General features: G+C 45.9%; 1 protein-coding gene across 1 annotated transcript in view; it reads left to right on the forward strand.

Annotated features, from left to right (window-relative positions):
• IL6R (interleukin 6 receptor) overlaps positions 1-10,855 on the forward strand; it is a 31,566-nt gene extending 20,711 nt beyond the window's left edge. Inside the window, exons 6-10 of the mRNA XM_073609229.1 lie at positions 2,551-2,689; positions 2,922-2,953; positions 3,033-3,072; positions 4,663-4,768; positions 6,893-10,855. Coding sequence (XP_073465330.1) covers positions 2,551-2,689; positions 2,922-2,953; positions 3,033-3,072; positions 4,663-4,768; positions 6,893-7,061 — 486 coding nt within the window. The 3' untranslated portion in view covers positions 7,062-10,855. The remainder of the gene's footprint in view (positions 1-2,550; positions 2,690-2,921; positions 2,954-3,032; positions 3,073-4,662; positions 4,769-6,892) is intronic.
• Positions 10,856-22,106: the final 11,251 nt, after the last annotated feature.

Genomic DNA, 22,106 nt, shown 5'->3' on the forward strand with positions numbered 1-22,106 from the left:
AGAGCGTAAGGGCTGCTGGGGAGACATTCAAAGAAAGGAGTTACTAGGGGACAGTGGGGGGGGGGGGACCCTTGGGTACATACCCTGCCCACCCCACTCTCAGGTTACATGTTAGGGTGATCGTGTTGGGGTCAACAGCATGTTGGCGAGTGTATCGGAGGCAGAGAAGCGGAGCCAGATGGACTATAGTTATACTTATCAATATCAACTTACCATATATATACTTATCAAAGGTGTCATTGTCAAGGGCCAGCATCTCTTCCATTCTCATGGTATCGTTCATAATCGAGACCCATCGTGACAAGGGAGGAGTAGTGGTTGTCTTCCAAAATGATGGGATGAGCTGTCTAGCTTAGGGCATAAAAAAACGGAGGAGGTTCCGTTTCTGTGATGGTATTGACCCAGGGAGTATTGAAAGAAGGGCAACCTTAGGGGAAGGTATCAGCGTTTCATCATAAATGTTATTATAACATTCAAATGCCTGAATCCAAAAGGGGACGGATCCTCTCGCATTCCCACCAGACATGTAGATAGGTCCCTGTAGAGGAAGTACATCGCCAACAGGATGCTGGAGTAGATGGGAACATTTTGTGTAATGTGGAGGGGTCCCTGTACCATCTTGAAAGAATCTTGTAGTTCTTTTCCTGCGAATAGCAGGATATTGTGGATTTGTGAGTAAAATGAAATGCGGTCTGCCAATCTGGTCAGGGGATGTCCTCTCCCAAGTCTGCAGACCACATCCTGGTGTAAGGTGGCAGGTCATCATGTGTAAGAGCTTCTAGGAGACAGTATATGGTCGAAAGAAGGTGTCTGGGTGTTTCAGAGAGGGAGCACAGCCGTTCAAATTCTGTATAGGAGCGGTGGATTTGGGAGGAAGAATGTAAATGTTTTGGGAACGTGGATAAGTGGAGGGTGGTGAGCCAGTCGTGGGATCCTGTCGGCGTGACCGGTGTCCGTTGTAGTGGGTGCACAAAGGAGTGCGCTTAGGGCCAATCGGGCCATGTAAAGGTCCCCAATGTTGTCGCTCCTACACCTTGGGGGGAAAGCGGGGTTGTCAAACAAGGAAGATAACGGGGAGGGGTCAGAGGACAGAGTGGAGCACAAACCCCTATTATACCAGAGTCTGAGAGAGGCGAGTGTTAGCGGCGAGGGAGGGGGCATACGGGCAAGATCGGTTTTATACCCCCATAGAAGTGCCCGGAGGTCTACCGGTGCTAAGTCGTGTTCTATGGCGACAGAAGCCTTCAGGAGGGGACAGGGAAACCATTCCAGGATGCGTGACACATGGGTGGCTTTGTAATAGGTCTCGTAGTCAGGCCAGCAGTCTATTTAAACGCTTTCTTGATTAGGGCAGGTGTGCACTTCACAGATCTGAGCTGCAGTTCTAAGTAATGACTAGCAGATGGCAAAAACCTGAGACTGACTATTACATTCTGCGTTGTAGAGTTCAGTGGATGTGCACTGTCCCCAGGGTTGACAGCCAACTACCAAGGAAGGTAGATGCTGCAGGCCAGATGCTGCAAACCTAATAGTCTCTGCTTCTGGTCTGGATAAAATACAGCCGCTTCTTTATGGCAGGTCATGTGTCTCAATGAGAATAGAACAGTTCACACCTGTTCTAATCAAGAAAGCAATGTCAATAGCTGAATGTCCAGCAATCTACTTAAATTTTTTCTTGATTAAGGCAGGTGTGCACCAGCAGAAGGCAAAAACTTGACACTGATTATTACATCCTGCATTGTGGAGTTCAGTAGATATGCACTGTCACCAGGGTTGACAGCCAACAACCAAGGAAGGTAGATGCAGTGTAAGCCCTCAGAAGATGGTTCAAGGAAACAGAAGAGAGTTGCAGTCAGCAGGCTGGTGGCCAGATGCTGTAAACCTAATAGTTTCTGCTTCTGGGCTGTATAAAATACAACAGCTTCTTCATGGAAGGTCATGTGTTTCAATGAGAATAAAAGAGTTCACATCCGTCCTAATCATCAAAGCAATGGCAATAGCTGAATTTTAAGCAATCTACTTGAGACTGATTATTACATCCTGTGTTGTGGAGTTCAGTAGACATGCACTGTCACCATGGTCGACAGCTAACTACCAAGCAAGAGAGATGCGGTGTACGTCCTCAGAAGATGGTGCAAACCTAATAGTTTCTGCTACTGGTCTGGATAAAATACAGCGGCTCCCTCAGGTCATGTGGTTCAATGAGAGTAGAACAGTTCACACCTGTCCTAATCATGAAAGCAATGGCAATAGCTGAATGTCCAGCAATCTACTTAAACGTTTTCTTGATTAGGGCAGGTGTGCACTGCACTGATCTGAGCTGCAGTTCTAAGTAATGACCAGCAGATGGTAAAAACTTGAGACTGATTATTACATCCTGCGTTCAGGTCATATGGTTCAATGAGAAAAGGACAGTTCACACCTGTCCTAATCAAGAAAGCATATAAGTAGACTGCTGTACTACTATTCATAAAGAATTATAAAGTTAATGGAGCAAGAACTAGGTGACCGTTCTGTAATCTTACAATTGTGAAATTCTGCTTCCCTCAGGGGACGACCTTTGACGAGCACTTCATGATCAACGATGCGCTGCAGAGGAGACGGCATGTGGTGCGCGTGAGGGCGAAAGAGGAGTTTATGGTGACCTGGAGCGCGTGGAGTGAAGAGACGGTTGGCACCCCCTGGTCAGGTACAGCGCTGTATAAAATGGGCATCTAATATCATCCCAACATCATCTCGTCAAACCTGAAAACCCAACAAACATTCCATGCAATCTAACTGCCCTGTGCATGCGTGGAAAGTCACATTTTAGCTCCTCGCTACATGTGGCTGCCCTTCCAATTCTGAATCATTCTGATTTTTATGGGACGCAGAGGAGGAGGTCGGTGATAATGATTCCCTCAATGTTCTGTTTTTTTCAGCAAAAGAGGAAAGCGAGCCCCTCACAACGACGGTAAGTGTGAGAGTCGGGTGAGGAGGGTGACCCCATATTAGAAGAATTATCTACTGATTGTGAACTTTATTTCACTCAGGACTTCATTATGACATCAGCAGAAGAAGAGGAACCAGAAGGTGCGAGAGAACAATGCTGAAAATGCTCCTTCCTCTATAACTCTCCTCTCCTGAAATACTCTGCTGGAGGACTCTGCTCCTTCCTCTATAACTCTTCTCTCCTGAAATACTCTGCACTGCTGGAGGACTCTGCTCCTTCCTCTATAACTCTCCTCTCCTGAAATACTCTGCACTGCTGGAGGACTCTGCTCCTTCCTCTATAACTCTCCTCTCCTGAAATACTCTGCTGGAGGACTCTGCTCCTTCCTCTATAACTCTCCTCTCCTGAAATACTCTGCTCCTTCCTCTATAACTCTCCTCTCCTGAAATACTCTTCTCCTTCCTCTATAACTCTCCTCTCCTGAAATACTCTGCACTGCTGGAAGACTCTGCTCCTTCCTCTATAACTCTCCTCTCCTGAAATACTCTGCACTGCCGGAGGACTCTGCTCCTTCCTCTATAACTCTCCTCTCCTGAAATACTCTGCACTGCTGGAGGACTCTGCTCCTTCCTCTATAACTCTCCTCTCCTGAAATACTCTGCACTGCTGGAGGACTCTGCTCCTTCCTCTATAACTCTTCTCTCCTGAAATACTCTGCTGGAGGACTCTGCTCCTTCCTCTACAACTCTCCTCTCCTGAAATACTCTGCACTGCTGGAGGACTCTGTCCCTTCCTCTATAACTCTCCTCTCCTGAAATACTCTGCTGGAGGACTCTTCTCCTTCCTCTACAACTCTCCTCTCCTGAAATACTCTGCTCTGCTGGAGGACTCTGCTCCTTCCTCTATAACTCTCCTCTCCTGAAATACTCTGCACTGCTGGAGGACTCTGCTCCTTCCTCTATAACTCTCCTCTCCTGAAATACTCTGCTGGAGGACTCTGCTCCTTCCTCTATAACTCTCCTCTCCTGAAATACTCTCCTCTCTTGAAATACTCTGCTCCTTCCTCTATAACTCTCCTCTCCTAAAATACTCTGCTGGAGGACTCTGCTCCTTCCTCTATAACTCTCCTCTCCTGAAATACTCTGCTGGAGGACTCTTCTCCTTCCTCTACAACTCTCCTCTCCTGAAATACTCTGCTCTGCTGGAGGACTCTGCTCCTTCCTCTATAACTCTCCTCTCCTGAAATGCTCTGCTCTGCTGGAGGACTCTGCTCCTTCCTCTATAACTCTCCTCTCCTGAAATACTCTGCACTGCTGGAGGACTCTGCTCCTTCCTCTATAACTCTCCTCTCCTGAAATACTCTGCTGGAGGACTCTGCTCCTTCCTCTATAACTCTCCTCTCCTGAAATACTCTCCTCTCTTGAAATACTCTGCTCCTTCCTCTATAACTCTCCTCTCCTAAAATACTCTGCTGGAGGACTCTGCTCCTTCCTCTATAACTCTCCTCTCCTGAAATACTCTGCTGGAGGACTCTTCTCCTTCCTCTACAACTCTCCTCTCCTGAAATACTCTGCTCTGCTGGAGGACTCTGCTCCTTCCTCTGTAACTCTCCTCTCCTGAAATACTCTGCTGGAGGACTCTGCTCCTTCCTCTGTAACTCTCCTCTCCTGAAATACTCTGCTGGAGGACTCTGCTCCTTCCTCTATAACTCTCCCTATAATGTCTTACAGCAATAACAGCGGAGAAGCCCCCTGCCCCCGTCCCCCGCTATGTGTTGCTTGTGGCGGGGGTCAGTTTTGTCATGGTCCTTGTCCTGTTCCTGGGGATACTAATGAGGTAAGTAGGTGACAACCCCTCTTACCCCTATGGGGGTCCCTCTCCTTCATCTCTGCTTTTGAGACCTGCAGACTGGGACTTGTAATGTGGCAATGTTGGCTTATCCCAGCGCCAATCTTTTGCCGGCCAATGGGAGCTTTGCTGTTTTTTAGCATTCAGGAAGTGTCTATAAAACCCCCGACCAATCATCTTGACTTATTTCCTCCCTTTTGCTCTAATAAATATCCCATTGACAGTGTTTCTGATCAATAATAAATACCTGTTGATCCTGCCAGAATTCCGGTGGAATGGCGACAAACCACGATACTTAAAGCGGGGTTCCACCCAAATTTTGAACAATATCTGTATGTATTCTCTTCCTTGCCTAGATGCTGACATGTCGTTTAAAAAAATTTAAATCGCCGTAATTACCTTTTATTTTTCTATTCTTCTTTGCACTTCCTGGTTCTCCTCCCGTGGGAGTAGGCGTGTTTCTAGCCTCTCCCAGACTCCTGGGAGCTAGTCTCAGGCTTCCCAGGATGCCACTGAGCATGTGCGGGAACGAGCGGTGAATGCTGGGAGCACAGCATTCACCACATCCAGGAAATAAATGCTTGTGGGCTTCAAATGCCCACAATGAAGATGGAAACCGCCTGCAGTGAATAATATAAGTTATTCTTTCCGACGAAATCTGACACAGGTGGACATATTACACACAATATGTGAGTATGTAATGCTGAGAAGAAAAGTTTGTGAATGAACTAAAAAAAAAAAAAAACGATAGATAGGTGGACCCCCGCTTTAAAAACCTCCATAAGGGACACTTATTTTTACAGGTTACGCGTTTAGAGTTATAGAGGCGGTCTAGTGCTAGAATTATTGCTCTCGCTCTTTATGGAGAGATCTATAAGACCCCAGATCTCTCTTCTTCTTTTAAAAGCAAAGGAGGGATGGGGGGCACTTTACATTTTTTATTTATTTATTTATTTTATTTTTCATTTTTACATTATCTCTTTAATTAGTTATTTTTTTTAATCACTTTTATTCTTATTACAAGAAATGTAAACATCCCTTGTAATAGATATAAGGGATGACAGGTCCTCTTTACGGAGAGATCTGGGGGTCGAAAAAGACCTCAAATCTCTTCTTTGCCTTTAAAAGCTAAAGAAAAAAAAAAATGATCTTCTGTTTAAAAAAAATAAAAAATAAATATATATATATATATATATATATATATATATATATATATATATATATATATATATATATATATATATATATATATATATATATATATTTATATATATATATATATATATATATATATATATATATATATATATATATATATATATATATATATAGGTAGATCGATCTATCTATCTATCTATCTATCTATCTATCTATCTATCTATCTATCTATCTATCTATCTATCTATCTATAGATATAGATATAGATATATCTATATCTATAGATAGATATAGTTTAGTTTACCAGAAGTGATGTCATGACGTTGCTTCGGTCCTCCTAGATCATAGAGGTGATCAGAGATGACCTAGTCTCTGTTCACCTCTATGGCCAGCCGCATGGACCGTCGGATAGTTTCCTAGGCTCGCCATTAGGTACGGTAAGGTCCTGGGAAAAACCGGTCAGCGGCGGCGGGGTTTGACCGCTTCCATTGCTTCTAAAAGTGATCCAGCGGCTAATCAGCCGCTTGGATCGCTTTTATAAGAAAGAGTAAAAAAATAGATTCAGTCATAACCCTGGTAAACCACTTCAAAGCCGCAACGTATATGTAGATATATATATATATATTGCGGTCTTAAAGTGGCTAGGGTGACTACCTAACAGTAAAATTACAGTACAGGGAGTGTTGTCACCCTGGGACAGGAAGTGTGTTGGTGGCAGGATCACCAGGTGAAAATAAAGGGAAAAAACGTGAAAAAAAAAACGAATGCAGACGCCACGTGTAAGAACTGGGAAGCTACGACATGTATTAGTTATTTCCTTAAGACACACCTTATGCTAAAGTGACCATGTCACGTATTGTCCTTCCTATAATTGTAGATCCTTTGGAAGTTTGTGTTGCAGTAAACTATGTTGGCCCAAGAGCTTGCACTCTAAACCCTGTTCTCTCGTTCCAGAAATGGAGAGATGAAGCTGCTGAAGCTGAAAGGCGGCCTGCTGAGGGTCCTTTTCCAGCCGTCGCAGAGCGCCCCCACGGTGCCGCAGCCCCGGCCCGCCGAGCCCCTCCTGACGGCGCTGTGCCCCTTTCCCGAAGCAGTTACCGTCACCACGCCCAAGCCGTCGTGACGCAGACTAGAATGTGGTCTGGAGGTACAAAGTTTCGGACTTAACCCTCGGGCAGGGCCAACATAGGGGCCCCCCTGCGCTGGCCAATCGGAAGACGGCGTCGTTTGAAGCAACGATGGTGCATTGGACAGATGGACACAATTTTTTTTTTTCACGAGGATAACATTTTATGGTGATTTTCTGGTTACCCCCTCCCCCCCCCCAAAAAAAGTTTTATTTAATTGGACAGCGAGATCTTTTAGGTCTATAAGACTTTATACATGTTGGTGCTGTTATGGTGCATCCGTAGCTAAGACCGTCGCACTGAGATCCCGCCCACATTGTTACAGGAAGTGAAGAGAGCGGCTAAAAAATGATTCCCCCCCAACAGTTGAAATGCAGAGAGCTCTATTACTACATGCTGACATATAGTAACCTGCATATGGATCCGATGGTGCCAATCCGTGCGTTCATGATGGGAGTGCTGGAAGATCTGTCCTATGAAAAAGTCCTACATCCCCATCTGCTTGTATTGCCTTAGCCAGGGGGAGCACTTGGGCAAAGGAGGAGGAGCATTAGGACAAGGGGTGGAGCACCATAGTAAAGGAGGAGGAGTACTAGGACAAGGGGGGGAGCACCATGGTAAAAGAGGAGGAGCACTAGGAGTCTAGGACAAGAGGTGGAGCACCAAGGTAAAGGAAGGGGACTAGGACAAGAAGGGGAGCACCAAGGTAAAGGAAGGGGACTAGGGCAAAGGAAGAGGAGCACTAGGGCAAGAGGTGGAGCATAAAACTAGGAGGACTCGGGCAAGAGGGGGAGCACCATTGTAAGGGAATAAGAGGACTGGGCCGAAAGGAGGAGCACTAGAGCAAAGGAAGAGGAGTACTAGGACAAGGGTTGGAGCATCAAGGTAAAGGAAGAGCACTAGGACAAGAGGTGGAGCACCAAGGTAAAGGAGGTGGAGCACTAGGACAAGAAGGGGAGCATTATAGCAAAGGAGGAGGAGGAGGATTGAGGTAAGAGGGTAGGACTAGGGCAAAGGGGGAGAGAGACAAATACGGGAGAGGAGCCCCTATCTGTTTGCATTGCCTTAGTCAGAGGGAGCACTTGGGCAAAGGAGGAGGAGCACTAGGACAAGAGGAAGAGCAGCAAAGTGAAGGAGGAGGACTAGGGCAAGAAGGGGAGCATCAAGGACTGGGCCGAAAGGGGGAGCACTAGGGCAAAAGAGGAGAAGCAATAGGACAAGAGGTGTAGCAAAGAGGGGAAGCACCATGGTGAAGGAAGAGCACTAGAAAGAGAGGAGGAGCCTCAAGGCGAAGAAGGAGGAGGACTGAGACAAGAGATGGAGCACTTGGGCAAAGGAGGAGGAGGACAAATACAGGAGAGGAGCACCAAGGTGAAGAAGGAGCACTATGAAGAGAGAGGAAGCACTAAGGTGCGGAAGTAATTGGGCGAAGAAGAGGAATACTAGAATGAGGGAAGAGGAGCACTAGGACAAGAGGTGGAGAATGAAGGTCAGGGACAACTAGGGCAAGGGGGAAAGTGCTATAATAGGAAAAAAAGAGCACTAGGGTAAAGGAGGAGCAGATCTTGGGTGAAAGCGGTAGCAATAAGGTGAGGAAGCGCCAGTGCCAAGGAAGGGGAGCACTAGGATGATGTAAGGTAGCACTAGGGTGAAGAAGGTGGTGCATTGGGGCAAGGGAGAGGGAGCACTAGGGAGAGCAGAAAAGCACTTGAGCACAGTGGGGGGGGGGGTGCCCTAGGTCAAATGAAAGGGAGCACCAAGATGATGGGGAGAAGGGTTGCCACTAGGGTGAAGGAGGTGGAGCACTGGTGTTAAGCAGAGGGAGTAGGCTGAAGGAGCCGAATCCCTAGGGAGAGGGAGGAGAATTACTAAGGTGAGCACTAGGTTGAGAGAGGGGAAGCACTAGGGGCAAGTAGGGTGGTGCGCTAGGACAAAGGAATGGGAGCTATAGGGCAAAAGAGGTGGAGCACTAGTGTGAAGCAGAGGGAGTAGTAGAGTACAGAAGGTGGAGCACTAATGTGAAGTAGAGGGAGTCGTAGGGTGTAAGAGGTGGAGCATTATGTGAAACAGAGGGAGTAGTAGGGTGCAGGAGGTGGAGCACTAGTGTGAAGCAGAGGGAGCTGTAGGGGTGCAGGAGGTGGAGCATTATGTAAAGCAGAGGGAGTAGTGGGGTGCAGGAGGTGGAGCACTAGTGTGAAGCAGAGGGAGCAGTAGGTTTCAGGAGGTGGAGCACTAGTGTGAAGCAGAGGGAGCCATAGGGTGCAGAAGCTGGAGCATTATGTGAAGCAGAGGGAGCAGTAGGGTGCAGGAGGTGGAGCATTGATGTTAAGAAGAGGGAGTAGTAGGGTGCAGGAGGTGGAGCATTATGTGAAGCAGAGGGAGAAGTATGCCATGGCATATAATGTAGGACAACAACAGCGACCAATTAGGAAAATCGATCCTGGCTGTTTGAGTTCCCCCCTGTAGGGGGCTCAGTGGAACGACGGACGAGTGGTGCGGCACATAGGTGTACAATTATTTCCCGAACCCAAAAAATAAATTCTTCCAACCTCCAATGGATAAATTCAGTGTAGAAAGGGGAAGATATTTTCCAGGGCCCAGCTCCAGAGAGAAGGAAGAATGATTTAACACACTATGTAGATCCTGAGCGGCGCAGAAAAGGCGCACTGTATGGGGCTCATTTGGCGATTATCGGCGCTCCCATCGCTGCTCCTGGAACTGGAGCATATGAGTGAAATAATCTGACCCAATTCAGTGGTCACTTACAATACAAACCTCCGGAGCCAAGTAGGTCAGATTTTGCGACACCGTGTCCTCTGGCAGGCCGGTCGCCTTGTTTTTGGGTTATGGTCAGGAAACCAGAGGATGGAGTCTACAAACTACAATGGAAAGGTTTTGGCAACTTTGTTTTATGGTTTGCACCTAAACACCCGGGGGGGGGACATTTTCTTCTTCCCACACTGCAGGAGACGCTTCCGTGTGTCGCGAACGCCAACAAAATTAAAGTGACAAACAGCAAATGTGATGTACAGCTGTAGGCATGAACTTTAAGTTGGAAGTGATAGATGGCCCCTGTAAGTGGAATCCTTTAAAACAGAACTCCAGCTAAATACACATATGGGGGGGGGGGCTTTTAAAGGAGTTGTATTTCTGTCCATCCCGTCCTAAGATTCACACAGCTCTGCCTCACAGCACAGCACAGCTCAGCAGGCCTGATCTTTTCTTTGTTGCAGTTTCACTTTCACTTACAGGTCCACTCCCCATGCCTACTCTATGATTGGCCGGTGAAAGGAGAAGGAGCAGACTTATGAGCCTATCTCTCTGCCCTATCAGTGTGTCTCCTCACCCCGCACCACATCTGATTGTCTTTTTCTCCCAGTCAGAGCTCTGCTGTACAGGGACTGGAAAAAGACTGATTCCAAGTCAGATCCAGGTACTTACACTGCGTGCACTGAAAAAAATAAATAAATGTAATGATATATTAATATATACAGAGTATTTTTATATCGAAATTCAGCTTTAATGCTGCACCAATTAGGGTGGGTTCCCCATCACTTCCTGTGGGGTCACCTGGACGTAAGGTGGTCATCTGGACGTTAGGTGGTCATCTGGAAGGGAGGTCGGACTCTCTTATAAAAGACGTTGTGTACAAAATTTGCTGATGTATAATTTCTTAACCCCTTGGGAAATGAATGTTTATATTGTAAATAGAAAGCAAAATCATGATGTACATATTGTTGGAAAAATAGGAAGTGATCCTTTTGGCAATAAAACACGAATTATGTTGGAACGGTGTGATGTGGATTTTCTGTGCGTGAGAGCCGGTTGATGGATATCCAGTTGGACGGCGGTGGTCTCACCATACATAGGTAAACTTTGAAATCTTCTTCCTATCCCTGTGTGTTACAGGATATCAAAACGGCTAGAGCATATCCACCCCTGTGTTCTTAAGGTATTAGGTTCATATAATCATAAACCACAATTTCTTAATTTCTCATGCTCTATTTCAGCTGGGAGAGTTCCAGACATACATACAATAAATGCTCTAACATTATTTAAAAAGAGATTCACTTAAGAGCAAAATTACATTTAATAAAGCGCCGTGGCTAAATAGTATGCACCCCTGTGTACTTAAAGTATTAAGTTCATATATTCATAAACCACTATTTCTTAATTTCTTAAACTTTAGCTGGGAGAGTTCCAGACATACAGCAGATGCTGTAACATTATTTAAGAAGATATTATGTATTAAGTTATGCATAAGGCTTGATAAGCACCTGGACCAGATAGTATTCAACCAGTATGCACTAAAAGTATTAGGTTCAGTATTTTATCAACACACATATCTATTTCGACTCTCTTTTAGCTGATTCAGTTCCAGATGTACAGTAAATGGCCTAACATTATTTAAAAAGAGCAAAAATATGTTTGATAAAGCACCATGGCTAAATGGTATCCACCCCTGTGTACTTAAAGTATTAGGTTCATATATTCATAAACCACTATATCTTAATTTCATATACTTCAGCTGTGGGGGTCCCATACATACAGCAGATGCTGTAACATTTCTAAGAAGATAGTCTTTATTAAGTTATACATTAGGCTTGATAAGCACCCAGATCAGATAGTATCCAACCCCTATGCACTAAAAGTATTATGTTCAGTAGGCTATATCTATTTTATTTAGACTCTATTTTAGCTTGTTCAGTTCCAGATGTACAGTACTTGTTCTTACATTTTTTAGAAAGAGATTCAGTTAAGAGCAAAATTAAATTTGATAATGCACCATGGCTAGATAGTATCCACCCCTGTGTACTTAAAGTATTAGGTTCATACATTCATCATAAACCATTATATCTTAATTTTTTTATACTTCAGCTGGGAGTCCCAAATATACAGCAGATTCTGTAACATTATTTAAAAAGATATTCTATATTGAGTTATGCATTAGGCTTGATAAGCACCTGGACCAGGTAGTATCCATCCCTATGTATTAAAAGTATTAAGTTCAGTAATTTATCAACACTCATATCTAATCTATTTAGACCTTCTTTTGGCTGGTTCAGTTCCAGATGTACAGTAAATGTTCTAACTTTATTGAAAAAGAGATTCATTTAAGAGCAAAATTATGTTTGATAAAGCTCTGTGGCTAGATAGTATCCACCCCTGTGTACTTAAAGTATTAGGTTCATACAGTAGATTCATTAAACCACTATATCTTCATTTCTCATACTTCAGCTGGGAGAGTCCCATACCTACAGCAGATGCTGTAACATTAGAAGATATTTTGTATTAAGTTATGCATTAGGCTCAATAAGCACCCAGATCAGATATTATCTATTTCTGTGTACTTAAAGTATAAGTTTGGTAGTTCATCATCAATGGCTATGTCTAAACTATTAAGACTCCCCTTTAGCTGGTTCAGTTCCACATGTACAGTAAATGGTCTATTTTAAAATAGATTCAGTTAAGATCAAAATTACGATTGCTTAAGCACCATGGCTAGATGGTATCCACCCCTGTGTACTTAAAGCATTAGGTTCATATATTCATAAACCACTATATCTTAATTTATTATACTTCAGCTGGAAGAGTCCCATACATACAGCAGATGCTGTAACATTATCGAGAACATATTTTATATTAAGTTCTGCATTAGGATTGATAAGCACTGGGACCAGATAGTATCCAACCTCTATGCACTAAAATTATAAAGTTCAGTACGCTATATCTATTTTATTTAGACTCTATTTTAGCCTGTTCAGTTCCAGATGTACAGTAATTGTTCTCACATTTTTTAGAAAGAGACTCAGTTAAGAGCAAAATTACATTTGATAAAGCACCAAGGCTAGATGGTATCCACCCCTGTGTACTGTGTATTAAGTATTTATGTTCATAAACCACTATATCTTAATTTCCTATACTTCAGCTTGGAGAGTCACATACATATAGCAGATGCTGTAACACTATTTAGAAGCAATTCTATATTAAGTTATGCATCAGGCTTGATAAGCAGCTGGACTGGATAGTATCCATCCCTATGTACTAAAAGTATTAAGTGTAAGTAATTTATCAACACTCATGTCTAATCTATTTAGACCCTCTTCTATCTGGTTCAGTTCCAGATGTACAGTAAATGTCCTAATATTATTTAAAAGGAGATTCAGTTAAGAGCAAAATTATATTTGATAAAGCACCATGGCTAGATGGTATCCACCCCGGTGTACTTAAAGTATTAGGTTCATATATTCATAAACCACTATATCTTAACTTCTTATACTTCAGCTGGGAGAGTTTGGTAGTTCATCAATGGCTATATCTCAACTACTTAGACCCTCTTCTAGCTGGTTCAGTTCCAGATGTACAGTAAATTTCCTAGTACTATTTAAAAGGAGATTCAGTTAAGAGCAAAATTATATTTGATAAAGCACCATGGCTAGGTGGTATACACCCCTGGGTTCTTAAAGTATTAGGTTAAATATATATTCATAAACCACTATATCATAGTTTCTTATACTTCAGCTGGAAGAGTGCCATACATACAGCAGATGCTGTAACATTATTTTGAAGATATTCTGTATTATGCATCAGGCTTGATAAGCACCTGGACCAGATAGTATCCACTAAAAGTATTACGTTCAGTAGATCATCAATGGCTATATCTAATCTATTAAGACTCCCTTTTAGCTGGTTCAGTTCCAGATGCACAGTAAATGGTCTAACTTTATTTAAGGTCAAAATTATGTTTGATTAACATCATGGCTAGATGGTATCCACCCCTGCGTACTTAAAGTATTAAAGGGGTTGTAAAAGTTTTTTTTTTGTTTGTTTTTTTATTTAAATAACAAACATGTCATACTTACCTCCTCTGTGCAAGGGTTTTGCACAGAGTGGCCCCAATCCTCCTCTTCTGGGGTCCCTCAGCAGCGTTCCTGGCTCCTCCTCTTCTCGAGTGCCCCCACAGAGAGCTGCTTTCCATGGGGGCACTCGTGTGGGCGTGCTCCATATGCCCTGCTGCTGCCTCCATTGACACAGACAGCAGGACTCGGTGAGGCCCCCCCCCCCCGGCTCCCGTGTCACTGGATTTGATTGACAGCAGCAAGAGCCAATGGCTCCTGCTACTATCAGTCTATTCAATGAGGACCCGAGACAGTAGCTGGAGCTACTGTGCTCATTCCCGTCGCTGGAATGATAAGGCTCAGGTAAGTAAAAGGGGGGCTCTGGGGGGCTGCTGCATTACAGAAGGTTTTTCACCTTAATGCATAGAATGCATTAAGGTGAAAAACCTTGAGGGTTTACAACTTCTTTAAGTATATATATTCATAAACCACTGTACTTTAATATCTTAAATTCTATTATATACTGTACATATTATCCCTGATGTAGAGTAAATGTTGTAACATTATTTAAAAAGAGATTTGGTAATATTTAAACAACATTAACCTTTTTAAAGCCCCTAGGTGAGATGGTTTCCACCCTTGTGTACTAAAAGTATTAAGTTTAGTAATTAATGAACCACTATATCTTATCATGATCTTAGACTCTCTATATCTGGGACATTTCAAGACTGTCTGTAAATCATCAGCAGATGTTTTGGATAAGGAAAAGTCTTTAAAAATTGGCGGTCTATCCTTACAACAGACTTCACCACGGTGAAAAACCAGAGGAGAATATGGCCAGAGCAGCCAAAGGTGGAAAGGTGTAGCTGCAACATTGGATATATCCAAGAAACTGTTTACTACCTCTTATGACCTTTGCTTTCTGTGCCGTTGTACAGAAAGCAAATTGCGAGTTTGACGTTTGCTGCAATTGTTCTTTAGAATTGCAGATTCCGCAGAAATGGACAGATCGAACACTAATAGACAGTTCTGCTTTCCATTAGCCGCAAGCAGAAGTCGCAAAGAGGAAGAAAAATCTTCAGTTTTATATTTAGGAGCTGAAATCTCTTCTGGAATTCCCAATTCATCAGCCAGAGAAAATGCTGACCCAACACACCCCCTATAAATAAAGCCAATCAGGAAACTGTTTGTTTTTATTTAATCAGACAGTACAGCTTTTCTCACGATGATCATAATAATATGTAAACACAATTTATTGTAAATCTACAAGGGTAGGAACACTTGAGTGGGAAAAGAAGCGATCCTCGTTTAGCGTTACTGGCCTAACACGGGAAGTGGTGTGGTTACACCTAAACTGTCATGGACACGTGTCCAAATCCACAGGTAAAGGAATGGTCCACAGGAGCATGCCCGAGGCTGCCTGGAGATGAGGGTGTCACAGAGGCGCTCGTGGGAACCCTGGAGGTACAGGTAGACACAGGACACTGTGGAGTCACTGGAAGTCACAGGAGTCACTGGAGGAACAGGAGTGCACAGGGGTCACTGGGGCCAATGGAGACACAGGAGCACAGGAGTCACTGGGGCCACTAAAGTCACTGGACACACAGGAATGCACAGGGGTCACTGGGGCCAATGAAGACACAGGAGCAAATGAGTCACTGGGGACGCTGGAGTCACTGGATACGCAGGAGCGCACAGGGATCACCAGGGTCAATGGAGACACAGGAGCACAGGAGTCACTGGGGATGCTGGAGTCACTGGATACGCAGGAGCGCACAGGAGTCACTGGGGTCAATGGAGACACAGGAGTGCACAGGGGTCACTGGGGCCAATGGAGACACAGGAGCACAGGAGTCACCGGTGACGCTGGAGTCACTGGATACACAGAAATGCACAGGGGTCACTGGGGCCAAAGGAGACACAGGAACACAGGAGTCACTGGATACACGGGAATGCACAGGGGTCACCAGGGTCAATGGAGACACAGGAGCACAGGGGTCCCTGGGGCCAATGGAGACAAAGGAGCAAAGGGGTCACTGGGGCCAATGGAGACACAGGAGCACAGGAGTCACTGGGGATGCTGGAGTCACTAGATACACAGGAGTGCACAGGGGTCACTGGGGTCAATAGAGATACAGGAGTGCATAGGGGTCACTGGGGCCATTGGAGACACAGTAGCACAGGGATCGCTGGGGCCAATGGAGACACAAGAGCACAGGAGTCACTGGGGACACTAAAGTCACTGGATACACAGGAATGCACAGGGGTCACTGGGGCCAATGGAGACACAGGAGCAAAGGAGTCACTGGGGACGCTGGGGTCACTAGATACACAGGAGTGCACAGGGGTCACCGGGGTCAGTGGAGACACAGGAGCACAGGAGTCACTGGGGATGCTGGAGTCGCTGGATACGCAGGAGTGCACAGGAGTCACTGGGGTCAAAGCAGACACAGGATTGCACAGGGGTCACTGGGGCCAATGGAGACACAGGAGCACAGGAGTCACTGGGACCAATCGAGACACAGGAGCACAGGAGTCACCGGCTGCGCTGGAGTCACTGGATACACAGAAATACACAGGGATCACTGGGGCCAATGGAGACACAGGAGTGCACAGGGGTCACAGGGGCCAAAGGAGACACAGGAACACTGGGGACGCTGGAGTCACTGGATACACAGGAGTGCACAGGGGTCACTGGGGTTAATGGAGACACTGTTGATGCTGGATTCACTGGATACACAGGAGTGCACAGGGGCCACCAGGGTCAATGGATACACAGGAGTGCACAGGGGTCACTGGGGCCAATGGAGACACAGGAGCACTGTGGTCAATGGAAACACAGGAGCACAGGAGTAACTGGGGACGCTACAGCCACTGGATACACAGGAATGCACAGGGGTCACTGGGGCCAATGGAGACACAGGCGCAAAGGAGTCACTGGGGACGCTGGAGTCACTGGATACGCAGGAGCGCACAGGAGTCACTGGGGTCAATGGAGACACTGAAGTGCACAGGGGTCACTAGGGCCAATGGAGATACAGGAGCCACCGGGGACGCTGGAGTCACTGGATACACAGAAATGCACAGGAGACTCTGGGGCCAATGGAGACACAGGAGTGCACAGGGGTCACAGGGGCCAAAGGAGACACAGGAACACAGGAGTCACTGAATACACAGGAATGCACAGGTTTCACCAGGGTCAATGGAGACACAGGAGCAAAGGGGTCACTGGGGCCAATGTAGACACAGGAGCACCGGAGTCACTGGGGCCACTACAGTCCAATGGAGACACAGGAGTGCACAGGGGTCACTGGGGCCAATGGTGACACAGGAGCACAGAGGTCACTGGGGCCAATGGAGACACAGGAGCACAGGAGTCACTGGAGATGCTGGAGTCACTAGATACACAGGAGTGCACAGGGGTCACCGGGGTCAATAGAGACACAGGAGTGCACAGGGGTCACTGGGGCCATTGGAGACACAGGAGCACAGGGGTCGCTGGGGCCAATGGAGACACAAGAGCACAGGAGTCACTGGGGCAACTAAAGTCACTGGATACACAGGAATGAACAGGGGTCACTGGGGCCAATGGAGACACAGGAGCACAGGAGTCACTGGGGCCACTAAAGTCACTGGACACACAGGAATGCACAGGGGTCACTGGGGCCAATGAAGACACAGGAGCAAATGAGTCACTGGGGACGCTGGAGTCACTGGATACGCAGGAGCGCACAGGGATCACCAGGGTCAATGGAGACACAGGAGCACAGGAGTCACTGGGGATGCTGGAGTCACTGGATACGCAGGAGCGCACAGGAGTCACTGGGGTCAATGGAGACACAGGAGTGCACAGGGGTCACTGGGGCCAATGGAGACACAGGAGCACAGGAGTCACCGGTGACGCTGGAGTCACTGGATACACAGAAATGCACAGGGGTCACTGGGGCCAATGGAGACACAGGAGTGCACAGGGGTCACAGGGGCCAAAGGAGACACAGGAACACAGGAGTCACTGGATACACGGGAATGCACAGGGGTCACCAGGGTCAATGGAGACACAGGAGCACAGGGGTCCCTGGGGCCAATGGAGACAAAGGAGCACAGGGGTCACTGGGGCCAATGGAGACACAGGAGCACAGGAGTCACTGGGGATGCTGGAGTCACTAGATACACAGGAGTGCACAGGGGTCACTGGGGTCAATAGAGATACAGGAGTGCATAGGGGTCACTGGGGCCATTGGAGACACAGTAGCACAGGGATCGCTGGGGCCAATGGAGACACAAGAGCACAGGAGTCACTGGGGACACTAAAGTCACTGGATACACAGGAATGCACAGGGGTCACTGGGGCCAATGGAGACACAGGAGCAAAGGAGTCACTGGGGACGCTGGGGTCACTAGATACACAGGAGTGCACAGGGGTCACCGGGGTCAGTGGAGACACAGGAGCACAGGAGTCACTGGGGATGCTGGAGTCGCTGGATACGCAGGAGTGCACAGGAGTCACTGGGGTCAAAGCAGACACAGGATTGCACAGGGGTCCCTGGGGCCAATGGAGACACAGGAGCACAGGAGTCACTGGGACCAATCGAGACACAGGAGCACAGGAGTCACCGGCTGCGCTGGAGTCACTGGATACACAGAAATACACAGGGATCACTGGGGCCAATGGAGACACAGGAGTGCACAGGGGTCACAGGGGCCAAAGGAGACACAGGAACACTGGGGACGCTGGAGTCACTGGATACACAGGAGTGCACAGGGGTCACTGGGGTTAATGGAGACACTGTTGATGCTGGATTCACTGGATACACAGGAGTGCACAGGGGCCACCAGGGTCAATGGATACACAGGAGTGCACAGGGGTCACTGGGGCCAATGGAGACACAGGAGCACTGTGGTCAATGGAAACACAGGAGCACAGGAGTAACTGGGGACGCTACAGCCACTGGATACACAGGAATGCACAGGGGTCACTGGGGCCAATGGAGACACAGGCGCAAAGGAGTCACTGGGGACGCTGGAGTCACTGGATACGCAGGAGCGCACAGGAGTCACTGGGGTCAATGGAGACACTGAAGTGCACAGGGGTCACTAGGGCCAATGGAGATACAGGAGCCACCGGGGACGCTGGAGTCACTGGATACACAGAAATGCACAGGAGACTCTGGGGCCAATGGAGACACAGGAGTGCACAGGGGTCACAGGGGCCAAAGGAGACACAGGAACACAGGAGTCACTGAATACACAGGAATGCACAGGTTTCACCAGGGTCAATGGAGACACAGGAGCAAAGGGGTCACTGGGGCCAATGTAGACACAGGAGCACCGGAGTCACTGGGGCCACTACAGTCCAATGGAGACACAGGAGTGCACAGGGGTCACTGGGGCCAATGGTGACACAGGAGCACAGAGGTCACTGGGGCCAATGGAGACACAGGAGCACAGGAGTCACTGGAGATGCTGGAGTCACTAGATACACAGGAGTGCACAGGGGTCACCGGGGTCAATAGAGACACAGGAGTGCACAGGGGTCACTGGGGCCATTGGAGACACAGGAGCACAGGGGTCGCTGGGGCCAATGGAGACACAAGAGCACAGGAGTCACTGGGGCAACTAAAGTCACTGGATACACAGGAATGAACAGGGGTCACTGGGGCCAATGGAGACACAGGAGCAAAGGAGTCACTGGGAGCGCTGGAGTCACTAGATACACAGGATTGCACAGGGGTCAATGGGGCCAATGGAGACACAGGTGCACAGGAGTCACTGGGGCCAATGGAGACACAGGAGCACAGGAGTCACTGGGGCCAATGGAGACACAGGAGCACAGGAGTCACTGGATATGCAGGAGTGCACAGGAGTCACTGGGGTCAAAGGGGACACAGGATTGCAAAGGGGTCACTGGGGCCAATGGAGACACAGGAGCACAGGAGTCACCTTGGCCAATGGAGACACAGGAGCACAGGAGTCACCGGGGATGCTGGAGTCACTGGATACACAAAAATACACAGGGGTCACTGGAGCCAATGGAGACACAGGAGTGCACAGGGGTCACAGGGGTCACAGGGGCCAAAGGAGACACAGGAACACAGGGGTCACTGGGGTTAATGGAGACACTGTTGATGCTGGAGTCACTGGATACACAGGAGTGCACAGGGGCCACCAGGGTCAATGAATACACAAGAGTGCACAGGGGTCACTGGGGCCAATAGAGACACAGGAGCACTGGGGTCAATGGAAACACATGAGCACAGGAGTCACTGGGGACGCTACAGCCACTGGTTACACAGGAATGCACAGGGGCCACCAGGGTCAATGGAGACACAGGAGTGCAACAAGGTCACTGGGGCCAACGGAGTCACAGGAACACAGGAGTCACTGGGGATGCTACAGTCAATGGATACACAGAAACCACTGTATCTTATTTTCTTAGATTCTATTATTGCAGCTGACACCGTCCCTGGTGTAGAGCAGACTTGGTAACAATATTTGGTAATGGTTAAACAACATTAACTTTGATAAAGCACCTAAGTGAGATGGTATCCACCCCTGTGTACTAAAAGTATTAAGGTCAGTTATTCATAAACCACTGTACTGTTTCTTAACATCTTAGACTTTTTTTCATCTGGGACAGTCCCAAAAATACAACAGATGAAACTTTATTTAAAAATGGATTCAGTTATACCTAAATAATGTCACATTTGATAACGCACCAGGGCCAAATGGCATCCACCCCTGTTTACTAAAGGTTTTAAGTTTATTAATTTGCTATATCTTATGTTCTTAGACTCTCATTCAGCTGGGACAATCACAGGTGTGAAGCAGATTGTGTAAAAATGTTTAAAAGGAGATTTGATCATGTTCAAAAATCATTACCTTAGATAAAGCACCTAGGAGACATGGTATCCACCCCTGTGTGCTAAAAATAGTAAGGTCAGTAATCCATAAACTACTATACTGCTTTTTATTGACTTTAACTGGGACAGTCCCAAAAATACAGCAGATGTTGTAACATTATTTAAATATGGATTCAGTTATATCTAACTAAAAATACATTTGATAAATCACCTGAGCTTGATGGTATTCACCCCTGTGTACTAAAAGTATTTAGTTAATTAATTCACTATATCTTAATTTCCTAGACTCTAATTCAGCTGGCTCAATCACGGGTGTTGAACAAATATTGAACAAATATTGTAACATTATTTAAAAGAAGATTTAGTCATGTTTCAGCATCATTAACTTTGATAAAGCACTTAGGTGAGATGTTGTCCACCCCGTTTACTAAAAGTATTAAGGTCAGTTATTCATTAACCACTGCACTCTTTCTTAACACCTTAGACTCTTTTCCAACTGGAACAGTCCCAAAAATACAACAAATGTTGTAACATTATTTAAGAATGGATTCAGTTTTACCTAAACAACATTACATTCGATAAAGCACCTGAGCCAGATGGTATCCACCCATGTCTACTAAAGGTATTAAGTTCATTAATTTGCTATATTTTGATTTCTTAGACTCCAAATCAGCTGGAACGATTATGGGTTTAGAACGGATAGTGTGCAGTTATTTAAAAGAAGATTTGGTCACGTTTAAACATCATTAACTTTGATAACACACCTAGGTGAGATGGTATCCACTCCTGTGTAATAAAAGTATTAAGTTCACTAATTTATTATATCCTAATTTCTTGGTTGCTAATATTTTAACTGGGTCAATTACGGGTGTAGAATAAATATTGTAACATTATTTAAATGGAGATTTAGTCACGTTTAAACCTCATTAACTTTGATAAAGCACTTGGGTGAGATGTTGTCCACCCCTGTGTAGTAAAAGTATTAGGTTCATTAATTTAAAATATCTTAATTTCTTAGACTCTAATGCAGCTGGGACAATCAATGGTGTAGAACTGATATTGTATCATTATTTAAAAGAAGATTTGGTCACATTTAAACATCTTTAACTTTGATAAAGCACCTAGGTGAGATTGTATTCACCCCTGTGTACTAAAAGTATTAAGTTCCTTAATTCATAATATCCTCATTTTTAAACTCTAATTCAGCTGGGACAATCAATGGTGTAGAACAGATATTATACCATTATTAAAAGAAGATTTGGTAACGTCTAAACGTCATTAACTTTGATAAAGCACTTAGGTGAGATAGTATCCATCCCTGTGTACTAAAAGTATTAAGGTC

The sequence above is a fragment of the Aquarana catesbeiana genome, linkage group LG13 (genome assembly GCF_042186555.1).
Source record: "Aquarana catesbeiana isolate 2022-GZ linkage group LG13, ASM4218655v1, whole genome shotgun sequence".
Lineage (NCBI taxonomy): Eukaryota > Metazoa > Chordata > Amphibia > Anura > Ranidae > Aquarana > Aquarana catesbeiana.